General features: G+C 47.7%; 1 protein-coding gene across 1 annotated transcript; it reads right to left on the bottom strand.

Moving 5' to 3' along the window:
- Positions 1 to 6768: 6768 nt before the first annotated feature.
- TRIL (TLR4 interactor with leucine rich repeats) lies at positions 6769 to 10595 on the bottom strand. Its single transcript, XM_009002224.4, has one exon. The coding sequence runs from the start codon at positions 10523 to 10525 to the stop codon at positions 8090 to 8092; it is 2436 nt and encodes an 811-aa protein (XP_009000472.1). The 5' UTR covers positions 10526 to 10595; the 3' UTR covers positions 6769 to 8089.
- Positions 10596 to 14706: the final 4111 nt, after the last annotated feature.

Genomic DNA, 14706 nt, shown 5'->3' with positions numbered 1-14706 from the left:
CCTCGTGATCCACCTGCCTCAGTCTCCCAAAGTGTTGGAATTACAGGTATGAACCACTGCACCCAGCCAGTTGTTATCTTTTACATATAACAAAATGCACTGGACAACAATATATATCCATATGGAAAAAACCAAAACCAAAACGTTAATCTTGCTTGCTCGCTTGATCCTACATTTCAGACCATAAGGTATGGATCTATTTTAAAAAACAATTTAAACCAGCGAATGAATAAACAATGTGGGATATGTTCATGCAATGGAATACTACTCAAAAGCCAGACGCAAAATGTCACAAACTGTATGGTTCCATGTATATGCCATCCTAGAAAAGGCAAAACCATAGGGAGAGAAATCAGATCTGTGATCACCAGGGACTGGATTTATGGGGAAGGGAACTGACTGAAAGGAGCACAAAGGAACTGTTTGCGGTAATGGAGATGTTCTATATCTTGATTATGGCGATGGCTAAATGATTGTATGCATTTTTGAAAACTGATAGAACTGTACACTCAAAAGGGGTAATTTTACTGTATATAAACTATACCTCGATATACATTACTTTAGGAAAGGAGAAAATCAAAGCAAAGAAGACAGAGAAAGAGACTGATATGCTAGCTAATGTGATGCATGATCCTAGATTGCAGCAGGAGGTGTTAGCTAAAAAGTGTTAGGACGGTTGATAGATTTGACTATGGATTGTGGATTAGATGATGGCATTTTATCAGTGTTAATTTTCTGATACTGATCATTGTACTTTGGTTATTTATACAACTGAAATATTTAGTGGTAACAAAGAAATCTCTAATGTCTGTAGTTTATTCTTAAGTAGCTGACAGAGGATGAGAACGCAAACAGGGCAAACATTAACAACTGAGAAAGCGGGCCAAAGGGTATACAGAAGTTTTCTGAAATACTCCTGCAGCTTTTTTGTTAAGTTTAAAATGATGTGTTTTTTAGAACCAAATGAGAAAGGGAAAGTATAATAATTAGTGATACCAACAAAGAGGAGGAAGGAGAACAGCGTAATTCAAAGTACATGCAAAGTAAAACCAACAAACAAAACATTGTGTGTGAGTTTTCACAAAACGGAAATAGAAAAAAAAATTCACCAAATTATGTGTGTGAAGGCAGTACATGTACACAAATAAGAGCTTTCAAGAAGCAAACTATGTTCTTCTCAGAACCATCACCCTTTTCTTGGCAAATAAAAGAATGCCATAGAGTAAAAGAGTGTCAAAGAGCCTTCCCAAATAAAAGGGGTAAGAGGCTAACACCGGAGGCAGATGGCGGTCAGGGGACATACTTAGCCCTTCTCATCTGCAGCACCGTTTCTGAGAAATGAGGAGTAGTAAGTGAGCAGCAGGAAGAAAGGACAGGAGAGTAGTTGCATTTTTAATGTCTGGTAAGCATCGCCCGAAGAGGAAGTCATAACTGTGCACACGCCTGTAATCCCAGCTACTCGGGAGGCTGAGGCAGGAGAATCACTTGAACACAATAGGTGGAAGTTGCAGTGAGTCGAGATCGTGCCATTGCATTCCAGCCTGGGCTACAGAGGGAGACTCCATCTCAAAAAAAATTAAGTAATTAATTAAAAAAATTAAAAACTGTGCACACATAGCAAGGGATGCTCATAGGAGCATCACCAGAAAATATCAAACAAACCCAAAGTGGGTGTGGTTACCAATTTGAAAACGAGATTACTCACAGGGGTTAAAACAAAAAAAGATAATTTATGGCATCTAGAAAAGGGGGCTGGGTACAGTGGTTCACGCCTGTAATTCCAGCACTTTGGGAGGCCAAGGCAGGCAGATCACGTGAGGTCAGGAGTTCGAGACCAGCCTGACCAACATGTTGAAACTCCCATCTCTACTAAAAATACAAAAATTAGCCAGGCATGGTGGTGCACTCCTGTAATCCCAGCTACTTGGAAGGCTGAGGCAGGAGAATCGCTTGAACCTGGGAGGCAGAGGTTGTGATGAGCCGAGATTGTGTCACTGCACTCCAGCCTGGAGGACAGAGCAAGATTCCATCTCAAAAAGAAAAAAAAAAAAAGAAAAGGAAAAGGGGTAAGGGACACAGGAGAAGAAGCTGGGAGGAATAAAAAGTACAGCTGACCTTCCTGAATCTCGGATTCTGTAGTTGTGATTTCATTTTCTCACCAAAATTTGTTTGCGGCCCTAGAATCGACACTCCACAGCACTGTCATGGCCATTGGCTAACATGCTTAGGGCAGTGAAAAATTTGAGCTGCCGTTCAGGTTCCAGCTGAAGTTGAACAAGATGATGTTCTGCTTTCTTGTTCCAGCTCTCATGCTGTTAACAAGAGTCCTTTTCCTATTTAATGCCACATTTCCCCCATTTTTGTGCTTTTTGCTGTTTAAGTGGGTCCCCAGGTATAGTGCTGAAGAGCCCTTAGCATTCCTAAGCACAGGAAGCTGTGTCTTATGGAGAAAATATGCATGTTAGACAAGCTCCATTCAGGCATGAGTCACAGTGCTGCTGGCTGTGAGTTCAGTGTTAATGATCAACTACACACACACACACATTTTGAGACAGGGTCTCACTCTTACCACCAAGGCTGGAGTGCAGTGGCACTATCATACACACTTCAGCCTCGACCTCCCAGGCTTAAACGATCCTCTCACCTCAGCCTCCTGGGTAGCTGGGACTACAAGCACATACAACCGTTCACGGCTAATTTTTTATTTTTTATAGAGATAGGGTCTCACCATATTGCCAGGCTGGTCATGAACTCCTGGGCTCAAGCAATCCTCTTGCCTCACCCTCCCAAAGTGTTGGGATTATAGGTGTGAACTACCACATCTAGCCAACAACATATATTACATAGGGTGTCTTTAAATAGAGACACACATAAATTAACGTTATGTATTGATTGATGAAAATGTGACCAGAGGCTTGCAGCACTGTATTTCCGCTAGGAGCAATGGTTCAGTATTCACGAATCCAATGTTTGTGGTGACTTTACACAACATAACTAACTATGAATAACAAGAATCAACTGCATTTCAACATGGACTAGAAGGAAACACATCCAAATCACAATGGTAGTTGGCTTTGAGGACAGGGTGTGGAGAAGAAAACCAGAGGTATTTGTCAATAGAGACATTTAAGGCCGAAAACAAGCATTACAAAATGTTAACTATTACTGCGTGGTGCTAATATGGGTATTTGTTTAAATTTGTAATTATTTTAATTTCCAAAAGTAACAATCCTTAGGACATGAGAGTTATGAGATAATGGATTAACAGGATGGTGGTCACCATTAAAAGTGTGTTTCTACACACTTCAGCACCCATATACAAGAGCTGAGTGTGAACTCAGCTGTGCGCTAAGCATTACTTAACCAAAAACCGTAATTTGGCAAAGTGAAGCCTGCTACATGGCCACAGCTGGTCTTAATATGCAACAGGGCTGTCCTGTCGGCATTAACTATGGCATAGAGCTAGCATTATAAAGCTTTCCTTACTTTCAAAGAAATTTTGTGAATTTATATAGTTGGAAGATGATGTTGCTTGAAATACTGGGGCATGAAATTTATTTCCCTCTAGCAACTGATACCATTTCACAGCCAAATTATAAAGCCACTCACAGTTCTGTATCAATTAGAAATCTCACCGCCTGTAACTTTAAAATCTTTCCAACAGTTATAATAGAATATTTTGCTAGTCTGCCCCAAGATAAAGCAAGTAGGTCTCAGGAAACTATATTTTCTTTCCTAATTATTTCAGTAAGTAAAATAGTTAAGCATAATCTCCAAATACCTCAGTCTCCCTATGCAAAATGAAAAGAATACTCTTTGCCACATGACTGAAAAGGATAAAGTGACTTGAAATCCGTGGAGAAAAAAGTATTTGTGCACAGAAACTATTATTTTAAGTAAACGAAGTAAAGGGACACTTGAAGATACTATCTATAAGTTAATGAGAAGGCAAATAGCCAAGGCAATCCTAAGCAAAAAGAACAAAGCTGGAGGCACTACATTACCTGACTTCGCACTATACTACAAGGCTACAGTAACCAAAACAGCATGGTACTGGTACAAACACGGGCATATAGACTAATGGAACAGAATAGAGAGCCAAGAAATAAGGCTGCACATCTACAACTATCTCTTTGACAAAGCTGACAAGAACAAGCAAGGGGAAAATGACTCTCTATTCAATAAATGCTGCTGGGATAACTGGCTAGCCATATGCGGAAGACCGAAAATGGATCCCTTCCTTAAACTATACATAAAAATCTACTCAAGATGGATTAAAGACTGTAATGTAAGACCCAAAACTATAAAACCCTGGAAGATAACCTAAGTAATACCATTCCAGACACAGGAGTGGGCAAACATTTCATGACACAGACACCAAAAGCAACGGCAACAAAAGCAAAAAATTGTCAAGTGGGATGTAAGGAAGCTTAAGAGCTGCTGTACAGCGAAAGAGTCAACAGCCAGCCTACAGAATGGGAGAATGTATGTGTAAACTGTGCATCTGACGAAGGTCTAATATCCAGCATCTATAAGAAACTCAAATTTACAAGAAAAAAACAACCAACACCATTAAAAAGTGGGCAAAGGACATGCCCACTTCTCAAGAGAATTATAGAAATGTTTCAATTAACTAGAAAAAGGAGAAGGATTGCCATAATTTCATAATCTGAATGCTCTGATTTGTTATGGCTTAAGCAGAAAGAAATGTCTTGTCCCTGAAAATTCTTAAATATATCTTACAATTGGTTGCCCTATTTAAAGATTACTACTACCACTGATACATCTCGTATTTATTGAACATCTGTGGTGTAACTGGTGCTGGTGAGTGCTACTTACCCATTTAAGCCTCACAATAGCGCTATGCCATCACCATTCTTTGGCTGCCCATTTAAACTGAGGAAGCTGAGGTGGAGAGTAGGTAAAAAAAAATGAATGCAACCCTCTAATAACTAAGTGACTTAATCACTTCCTTGCCATCATGTCAAACCTTCCTGAATCTATACTCTCTGAGGATGGCAACAATATTGATGCTAGGCTATGGTCTTGAATTGGGAATAAACTCTGGCACTAGTATGCTTCATCATCATTTATCTTCCAGTCTTAGGAGAACAGAAGGGAGTGGTTAAACATAAATGCCAGGCAATCCAGTGTCTCTTTTAATGGTTTAATATATGTTGCTGTACCTTGAGTGAAAATCAGGAGTGTGACAATTTAGTGAAGGTGTTCAGATCACATGCTAATTATTTATTTCTTGGTAGCACTGCAAAATCCACTGCATTACGGAAGCAGTAATCCCATCGGTTGAGCTGAAGGTCCCACCACATTGCAGACCGCCCAGGGGCTCTTTCACTGAATATCCCTAACTCATACCAAGTTTATTCTTTTTTCCTTAGAAATGTTACCTTTTCTTAAGCTGTGTGGTGGCAAAAATGACTTCTAGCTCAAGATAACTCCTTATTTTTGACCATGATAGCCAAAGGGCTCGATTTTTCACCAGTTTCCTCTAAACAGGCAATGCCTGCTGAGGCCCGATCACCTGCACCTTGACGTCACTCGTGTCCAACAGCATCTTCACGCTGTGGCTGACCATCTGTTTTTAGAGCCATTCCACTGTCTCTTTGCGCATAACATCACACATCCCTTTTAAAAAAGTGAAGTCCATACTCACCTATGAAAATGGAAATTAAAAAAAACATTAAAAAGGACAGAAAGACATCAAGCTTGTTTCATTTCCATAAATGAAAACTGCATTGTATCATTATGAAAGTGTATTAAATATTTGGAAATGCCAACAAATTATCTCTATTAGTAAGTGGGTTTATTGGCATAACTGAACATAAGAATGTATAACATTTATTCATTTCCCACTGAAAGACTTCCCAGTGAAACTAAACTAGAACACAGATCCAGGCATGAGGTGTTTTCAGTGATGTTCTATGGCTGAAAAGGTGGCTGGTGAGGAGAACCAGAGGCCTTGTCCATACTTGTAGTGGGACTCAATACTACCCTGCTGAGCAAAAGAAATAGCTAGGAGATGTAATCATGCTATGACTGAAAAAAAGCCAGGAGCATAAAAGGTGCCAGACAGCTCACTGGTGGAAAATAAGAGCAAACAACACTACTGCTCCCATCTACCAATATGCTCTGAATCTGAAAGAAGCCCTGGCAGCACACTAAGAATGACAGCCTATTTCCTGTGGTTTATTAAATTTTGGCCCCACAGATAAGACTGCCAGAAAAGCAGCTGTAGTTTAAGTGGTCTGGACATTTACTCATCTGAGCATAAACAACGATCAGCTCATTCAGATGGCTGGTTCCCTACTCAGCTGTTGAGATGAGGGCAGGGATGGGTCAATCTAGGCCAAACACAAAAGGAGTGAACTGGGGTGAAAGACCCCAGGCAGTGTTGGATTCCCTGAGTCACCAGGACCCTCAGAGGCTTAAGGTTCTAAACAGAAGGTTCCACTGTCAGCCTCAGCACCATTGCAGTGACCTCCATGGTACTCTACTGTCGATAAATCCATGACCACTGTGAACATAACCACAGTGTACATTCTCTTAGTAACTGCATTTTTAGACCACACATAAAATTATTAATGTAAATCAAATTATTAATGTAAACCAAACCACTATACTTAGTGATAAACATGTACTTCATAAATAGCAGGGAATGAAAGTATCCCAAATAACTGGAAACAACCAAACAAATAAAGGATCCTACCCCTAAGTTTAAAACAAAAACATTTAAAAGAAATGCTGCAACTATTAGCTAAAAGATAAGATTTAATAACACAGTAAGACACTGGGTTGGGGAGGGATTAATTGCAAAATATATCATTATTTCACAGTGAGGTTTAAGTACTCATAACAATCTTCTGGTTTTAGTAGAAAAGATACCCACTGGTGTATTTTTTTCACATTTGTTTTCCATAATTTCTTCCCCTCTACTACATCATATAAAGAAAGACACTAATGTGGTCAAACATTAAACTATCAATTGACAATCACCTTTTGCTTCCCTATTAGGAAATTACCTTCCTCACTTAACTGCAACTCAAGAGAATTAGGGTACAGTCAACCATGTCACTGATAAAAACATGAGAAGTACCACATCACATTTATTCCAATCTAAACACACTGTCACAGATGTGGTAAGTGAACTGGAATGCTGGTGTTCCCCAGGGGGTCATCAGCTATGTATACATTACATTCTTTTATCAAATCTGGCATTGAAATTTCTTTTTCCATATATAGGTTTAAAAAAATAAAATTAAAAAGCCACAGGAGCAACCCTGACAGAGAAGTCTTGCATGCAGTCTTCTCCTGAGAAAGTACGTAATCTTAGTTATCCTCCAAGTCAGCAAACGCTCTTGTACTGTTAATGTTAAAAGTAACATCATAGAATGGCCCAGTTCAACTAAAACAGTCCTTGAGTCAATTGGTCAGTTCGTTAAATGTCAGAGCTTTTCACATTGTTTTAAAAAAATTGCATCTCTTATTATTTAAACTTTATGGTATCCTGAATGCTCTATCAGTCAACATAAATGAGTTCCTTGGCGGCTGTGTTAAACTTTACCACCTGTTTACATCCCCCTTCCTGGCAGAGATCACCAAACCAGTGGAGTCCCAGGCCAAGCCTCCTTTGTAATGGTAATAAGTTCCTTTTTCCTTAAATAGAAACAAAAGTCCTCTGTGTGACACTGAGCAAACAAAAAGCATGCACCCAAATCTTTCTGGCCATTTGGGGGCACAAGCACCCCCTTTCTACCTCCAAAGAAGCCAGGCTATTGCATTGCAATGCTACAAAAGCCATTTGTATAACTGTGGCAAAGCCTCCAAGTGAAGGCTGCCTCCCACCTCAGCATCCCACCATTCATTTGTCCCAGACTCTTGGCCTTGACCACCAAGTACCATCCATTTACAGTTTGAGTACTGGGAATTGGGGGATGGTGCCCGAATTGGCCCTCTGTCCCCATTGGCCTCTCTGGCAAGTGCATAAAAGGGCACTTCCCCTGAGGTGGGCTGGTGGGCCCCACAGAGAGGCGGCTCCTTGGTGCCAATGAGATGGTCTCTACACGCCCTGGACCTAGTCAGCAAATCGCTGCAGGAGATGTTCCTCCCGTCTCAAACTGCCGCCCGCGCCACCTCCCGCACTGTCCATGAAGCGGTCGCAGGGGAACTCGATGAGATCCGCCTCACTGAGTGCGCACACGGTGGTGCGCGGCCGGTGGGACTGGAATCCCGAGAAGTCGGCGGACACGCCGGTGCCCATGGAGCGCAGGGGCCGTCGGGTGGAGTACATGTGGCGAACGTGGACCGGGGCCCCGCCCTTCCGCCGGGCCCGCAGCTTCCTCCGCAGCCAGCGAGACGCCCAGGCCGCCAAGGCCAGGAGCACCAGCAGCGCGTTGACCGTCAGCAAGGCCAAGGTCAGCAGCTGGTAGTCGACGCCGCCCCGGCTCGCGGCCTCCGGCAGTGTGACCAGCCCGGCGCAGTGGTCCCGGGGAGCCACCGGGCAGACGCGACCCCCAAGCACGCCCTCCACGCACACCAGGTAGGGGGTGTCCCCGCGCAGCTCGCGCAGCGTAGCCGAATCGCTGCGCTCCGGCAGGTAGACGAAGCGGTGGAACTTGGGCTGCTGGCCAAAGCGGTCGAACAGCAGGCGGAAGCGCGCGCCGCCCAGCGGCCGGGGACTGCGGTGCTCGCGCACAGCCCAGCGCACCGAGGCGCTGTCTGCGCCCACCGCCTCCACCGTCAGGTTGCACAGGATGAACTTGTTGAAGTCGCACGGGTCGGACACCAGCGGCGGCAGCCCGGCTCCGCCGTCGGAGTGGGCAGCACGCTCCTGCTGCTCCGTGGCCAGGCGCTGCTTCGTCGCGCGCTGCCAGGGTTCGCCGGCGGGCGACGGCGCAGAGCCGGGAGAGGCAGTTGGGGTGGGCTCCATATGGGCGGGATCTGCCCGGGTGGGACGGCCCCGCTGGGGCTTCTCTCGCAAGTCTAGGCGCTGTGGGGCCTGGCCCGCGGCGGCAGCGGCGGAGGGGCTGGGCTGTTGGAGGCCCGGGCCCCGCCGGCTCAGCCTCACGGCGCTGCGGTTGCCCACGAGCTCCCTGGCAGCCCCATCCCAGGCCACCCCAGGTGGAAATCGCCCCCGCTGCAGGAGCTGCGGTTGCGGCGGCAGCTCCTCCGTGAGACCTGCAGGGGGCGTCATCTCCTCCCCCGCAGCCGTGGGCAGGGGTCCTTGCCTGCCGTCGGCGGTCAGGGAAGCTGAGGGCGAGGGGTCTGGGCAGGACCCGTTCTGCAGCTGCTGGTCATCCAGGTAATCCAGGTATTTGCCTCGCAGGGCCGGGGGATGGCGACACTGCACGAAGACAGTGAGAAGCCGGCCCTGCGAGTGCCAGTCGCCCATCCAGCGCTTCAGGCCTCGCAGCCGGCAGTCGCAGGTCCAGCCGTTGCCGTCTAGATCCAGCCGATAAAGGGCTGGGCTAGCGGCGAAGATGTCCCCGGATAGCGCGCTGAGCGCGTTGTTGCGCAGGCTGAGCTCGCGCAGCCGGCCCAGGTGACCGAAGGTGGCCGGGTGCAGGGCCGACAGCTCGTTGCCGCTCAGGTCCAGCGCCTCCAGGCTGTGCAGAGGCTCCAACAGCGCGGTGGGCAGCTGGCTCAGCCGATTGCCCTCCAGGCGCAGCTCGCGCAGGGCCTCCAACCCCCAAAAGGCCTCCGGCGCGAGGTGCGTGAGCTGGTTCCCCCTGAGCGAGAGCAGGCCGAGGCGTGGCAGGTGCTGGAAGACGCGCGGCCCGAGGTGCTGCAGGCTGTTGGCCGAGAGGATGAGGGTGGAGAGGGAGCGCAGCGGTGCGAAGGTGGCCGCGTGGCGCAGGGAGGGCTGTAGCTCGTTGGCAGAGAGGTTGAGGAAGCGCAGCTTGCCCAGCTGTGCGAAGGCATTCTTGCCCAGAAAGCGGATCCGGTTGGACTCCAGATGTAGGTAGAGCAGGTTGCTCAGCGGGGCAAAGACTGCGTCCGGCAGCGCCCCGAGGGCGTTCCCGTCCAGCCGCAGCTTGACCAGACTCTCCAGGCCCTCGAAGGAGCCGCGGCTTAGGCGGCCGATCTCGTTCCCGTTGGCGTAGAGGATGCGCAGCTTGCGCAGCGGGGCCAGCGTGCCTGGGGCGAGCGCCTGCAAGAGGTTGTTCCCCAGGTACAGCTCTTCCAGCCGCGAGAGCTTCTCGAAAGTCTTGGGGTGCAGAGAGCGGATCTGGTTGTACTGCAGGTCCAGCCGTCTGAGCTGCCCCAGACGGTGGAAGTCAAAGGCCGTGATGTTGGTTATGAAGTTGCCGCCAAGGCTGTAGGTGAGCACGTCGTGGGGATTCGGCAGCGAGCTGGTCTTGGGCACGACGCGGAGCCCCCTGTTGGTGCACAGGAGGTGCTGGGCATGCTGGCAGTCGCATCGCTCCGGGCACACGGGCTCGGCCCGCGGCGGGAGCGCGAAGCAGCCGCACACCACGAGCAGGAAGCGCACGGCGCGGGCAGCCTCCATCGCCGCCCGCCCTGCGTGCTGCGGCCGGATCGTCCTCTTGGCCAGCCGGCTCTGTGTCTCCTCTGCATTCCCCTTGGCCTGGCCAGAGTCACTAAATGGCCTCTTTGGGACTTCGCAGCGCCGTCCAGCCCCTCCTCCGTCCTTTGTCCGGCGGCTCTGCAGGCGGGCTTCGCCCGGCCAAGTCAGGCGGCGCGGGGCGCTCTGCGGACTCCGGGTGCTACTTGTTGCATTTCTGTAGAAAACTGTTTCTCTTGGTGCGCGTCGGGGGGCGAGAGGAGGGAGCCAGAACCGGCGCTTTTTGTTTGCAGCAGAGTCCGGAGAGCTGGATTCCCTGGCGCGGATTCTCCCCGCCGAGTGGATTCCCCTGCTGCAGGCGGGAGCCCTTCCAAGAACTTCTCTGGGCGCGGCTTGGCAGCGGAGCCCGGGCGGCTCGGCCCCCGCAGCCGGCACCTCCTCGCTCGCGGTCCCGGACGGGGAACGCGGCCCCGGTGCAACAGCTTGGGGAGCACGCGGCTGCGTCCGGAAGGGACCCGAGTTTGCGAGCAGAGAGCAAACCGGGCGGAAATTCGTTCTTCCCACACTCTGCCCGCGGGGACGCAGGCGGAGAAAGAGGAGACGGCGGAGGGAGGACAGACCCCGGCAGGGGGAGGAGGAAACGCTAAGTGGCTCCACGTCTGGTCAGCCCAAGCCCAGGATGCCAAGTGAGAAAAGTAGGGATTAAAAACAGCTGTACGGGGCGGACGCGCTAGGCTGGGGCGGAGGAGGATTACCGGGCGAGCAAACGGGATTTGCAGACAGAGACCTTTTTATTTTAGACGAGTACACCAGCCGCGTCTGAGCAGTGGGAGAGCGCCTTGCCTTCCTTGTTTTTAAGTCACTTGTTCCATCCAGGTGCCACCCTGTGGGAAGTTTGGGCAGCACGGCGGCCGCCAGCATTCTGCAGGAAGTTCAGAGAGCACAAGGTTGCCTGCAGAAGGCCGTAAGAATAGGAGGGTAGGTGAACCCAGTCTGACGGTTGCTACTTGGGTCTTTGACGTCGCTGTACTAGTAGCTGAGGAGAGGCACCACCCCCTTTTAGATATCTAAAGGGAGTATTTACTCCATCCTGCCGTGGGCTAGAACTTGAAGATATCACAGAACTGGTTCTCCTGCTGTGGGCTAGAACTTCAAGATATCACAGAACTGGTTCTCCTGCTGTGGGCTAGAACTTCAAGACATCACAGAACTGGTTCTGCCACCGTGAAAGTTTCTCTGCCATCTGCCACATTTTGGTGCTTCAGTTCCATTAACTCTCTTCCAGGAATAGAGCCCTTGGGGTAGGCTCTGCTCCTATGCACATACATAATAACCTTCACAGACCCGAAGGTAACCTCTTCCTCCAAGGCCCTCCTGCTTCATGCCTGGATTTGCAGTGATCTTCAAAGTCTTTAGGCCCAGAAATGTTCAGGCCTGGCTCAGTTGGGGAAGCATTATTATTTATTATCTGTAGGGAATGGAGCATTTAATCAGTGGCTCCTTTGGGGTCAGCCCCTGGTGAGAATGAGAATACACAAAGAGGACCTGTTAATTACTGTTTATTTATGTGAACCATCTTGCTAAAATTAAGGACCCTCCCCCCATCCAAGGTGTTGAGAAAACCTAACTTTTGAGCACCTACTCTGCAACAGTGTGGAAAAGTAAAGGAAAGATAGAGATCCTCACCTTAAGAGAATGACGGTCCAGTGGGAAGGGCAATGCATTGAAAGGTTAGATAGTAATATAAGGCAGTAAGAGAGAACACTGCAAAAATGAAAATGGTATTTTTTTTTTTTTTGACAGGATCTCCCTCTGTTGCCCAGGCTGGAGTACAGTGGCTTGATCTCTGCTCACTGCAGCCTTGACTTCCAGCACTCAAGTGATCTGCACACCTCAGCCTCCCAAGTAGCTGGTACTAACAGGTGCCTGTGGCAATGCCCAGCTGATTTTTGTATTTTTTTATAGAGAGGGAGTTTTGCCATGTTGCCGGTCTGGTCTTGAACTCCTGGTCTCAAGCGATCCTCCCACCTTGGCCTCCCAAAGTGCTAGGATTATAGGTATGAGCCACCACACAGGGTGACAAATGATTTTTAGTAATTCCATGTTTCACAGTAATTGCCTCATTTAGCAATTAATATAGGCAAGTAATAGAGGCAAGTTATGAATTTAGAGAAAGATGAGATTGTTGGCAAGGTAGTCAGTGGTGACTTCATGCGTGAGCAGGAACCTTGGCTTTCAGGGAGATGAGTCAAGATGAGATGATAGTATTGGGAGATCAGTGCTGAGGGGTGGAGCCATGATAGTCCCAAGGTACAGCTCCTGGCCTGAGAGTGTGAGGAAGGCATCTAGAAGAGGGGAAACCTGTACTGAGTTTGAGGGGTGAGTGGCGTTACCTGGATAGAGGAAGTTGAGCAGGCACTCGAGGAGAAGCCTGGCAACATATGCAAGAGAGGGATTTAGGAACCTCTACATCTTCTGTCTGCATATTTAGGGTGACCTTTATTAATGTATTATTTTACAGTATCTTACACCCTAGCTTATACAGTGACTTGACATAAATATTTCTTTATTTCCCTGTAAGGATTTCAGCAGGCAGCTGCTGTAATCATACTTGCTCTGCAACCTCAAGAGGAATCTCTGCCTAAATAAACAAAGTAGGTGCTGTACAAAGAAAGTGTTGTCTTCCTAGTTCTTGCCTTCTAGGTCCGTGAAATCTGTGACACTAATAAGTGAGATATGTGGATAGAGCATCCAGACTGAGACATTCAGCTGTACCACACACGTAGGCATCCTGTAGATACTATGTATGTACCTCCCTCAACCAGGCCAATATGGGCCCTGTCTCTGGACCTTGTGCTTTAGAGGGCTGTGTTCCAGTCCTCCTCTGGCCATGCCCCTCCAAATAAGAACAGGATTTCAGGCTTCAAAGGAGATGTGCACACTCTTACCCACCTCCTGCTCAGGGTTCTCTAGACCCTGGAATTCCTGTGTAACTGCCTAAGTATATCTAGGCTGCCTTCACATCTGTCTTCCCGTGACCAGTCATACCACAAGTGTACATGCTCCTAGGGCCAAGGGAAGAGCAAGGGGGTAGCTGTGCAAAAGGAATCAGGAGATGTGGGCTGGAGTTTCCACTGGGAGGCCCCCAGGAGACCCCTCATAATTCAGGAGCCAGAACTGGGAAGGGCAGCCGAGGGCCAGTGAGTGACCTTTCACACTCTAACCCTGGGCTTCTCAAATTTTGAAGACAGGCCTGTCTATGTGTAGCTATTTTTGGAGGGGAGAAAGTAAATGTACTTCGATTTTAGAAAGTACAGGGAGAAAAAAATAAGGAGTTTGAAAGAAAGCGTTTTCTTGTTTGTTTTTGGGTTTTGGGGTTTTTGTTTGTTTGTTTGTTTTGGTTTTGGTTTTGGTTTTGTATTTTTTGAGACAGAGTCTCACTCTTTTGCCCAGGCTGGAGTTCAGTTGCATGGTCTCAGCTCACTGCCACCTCCACCTTCTGGGTTCAAGCAATTCTCCTGCCTCAGCCTCCTGAGTAGCTGGGATTACAGGAGTATGCTACCACACCCAGCTAATTTTTGTATTTTTAGTAGAGACAGCATTTCACCATGTTGGCCAAGCTGGCCTTGAACTCTTGACCTCGTGATCTGGGATTACAGGTGTGAGCCACCATGCCTGGCCAGAAAGCGGTTTTTAGAAATACAAGTTCTACTTTATTATAACATAGGCTAGGCTATACTTAATTTTCTATAAAAAGTAATGCTTTTTGTAAAAGCAAGGACACAGTTGTCTCTAGGTAAATTAATGTCTCGAACTATGTAATGTTTTTGTTAATGGATGGATCCAGGCTTGATCAGCTTCCAGGAGATTCAAGTATTGATTATGCTTAAGTGTATAATTTGCATAATCACAACTGGAAATCCAGGATGGAATGCCATTCATGAGAGAAGACAAGAGCTTTGTCATTTCACTTTTGGAAAGCTTGCACTTTAAAACTCAAGTGCACTGCAAGGTAGTGTTAGAAGTCAGAAGCACAAATACCTTTGGGCTGGTTCCATGACACAAACGTGGTATAAGGGCTCTCAGGAGTCTTGCCCAGGCATGGAATCTCCTCAGGCTTGCCATGGTTGTATACCTGTCTTCCCAAGCAACATGTGGTTCCCTTG

This window comes from Callithrix jacchus, chromosome 11 (assembly GCF_049354715.1).
Source record: "Callithrix jacchus isolate 240 chromosome 11, calJac240_pri, whole genome shotgun sequence".
NCBI classification, from domain to species: Eukaryota; Metazoa; Chordata; class Mammalia; order Primates; family Cebidae; genus Callithrix; species Callithrix jacchus.
Note: the sequence above shows the minus strand (reverse complement) of the source record. Positions and strands in the feature narration are given on the sequence as shown.

What these genes read in the sequence shown, in the direction of transcription:
- TRIL (XM_009002224.4), bottom strand. Translation starts at nt 10,525, where the DNA reads ATGGAGGCTGCCCGCGCCGTGCGCTTCCTGCTCGTGGTGTGCGGCTGC.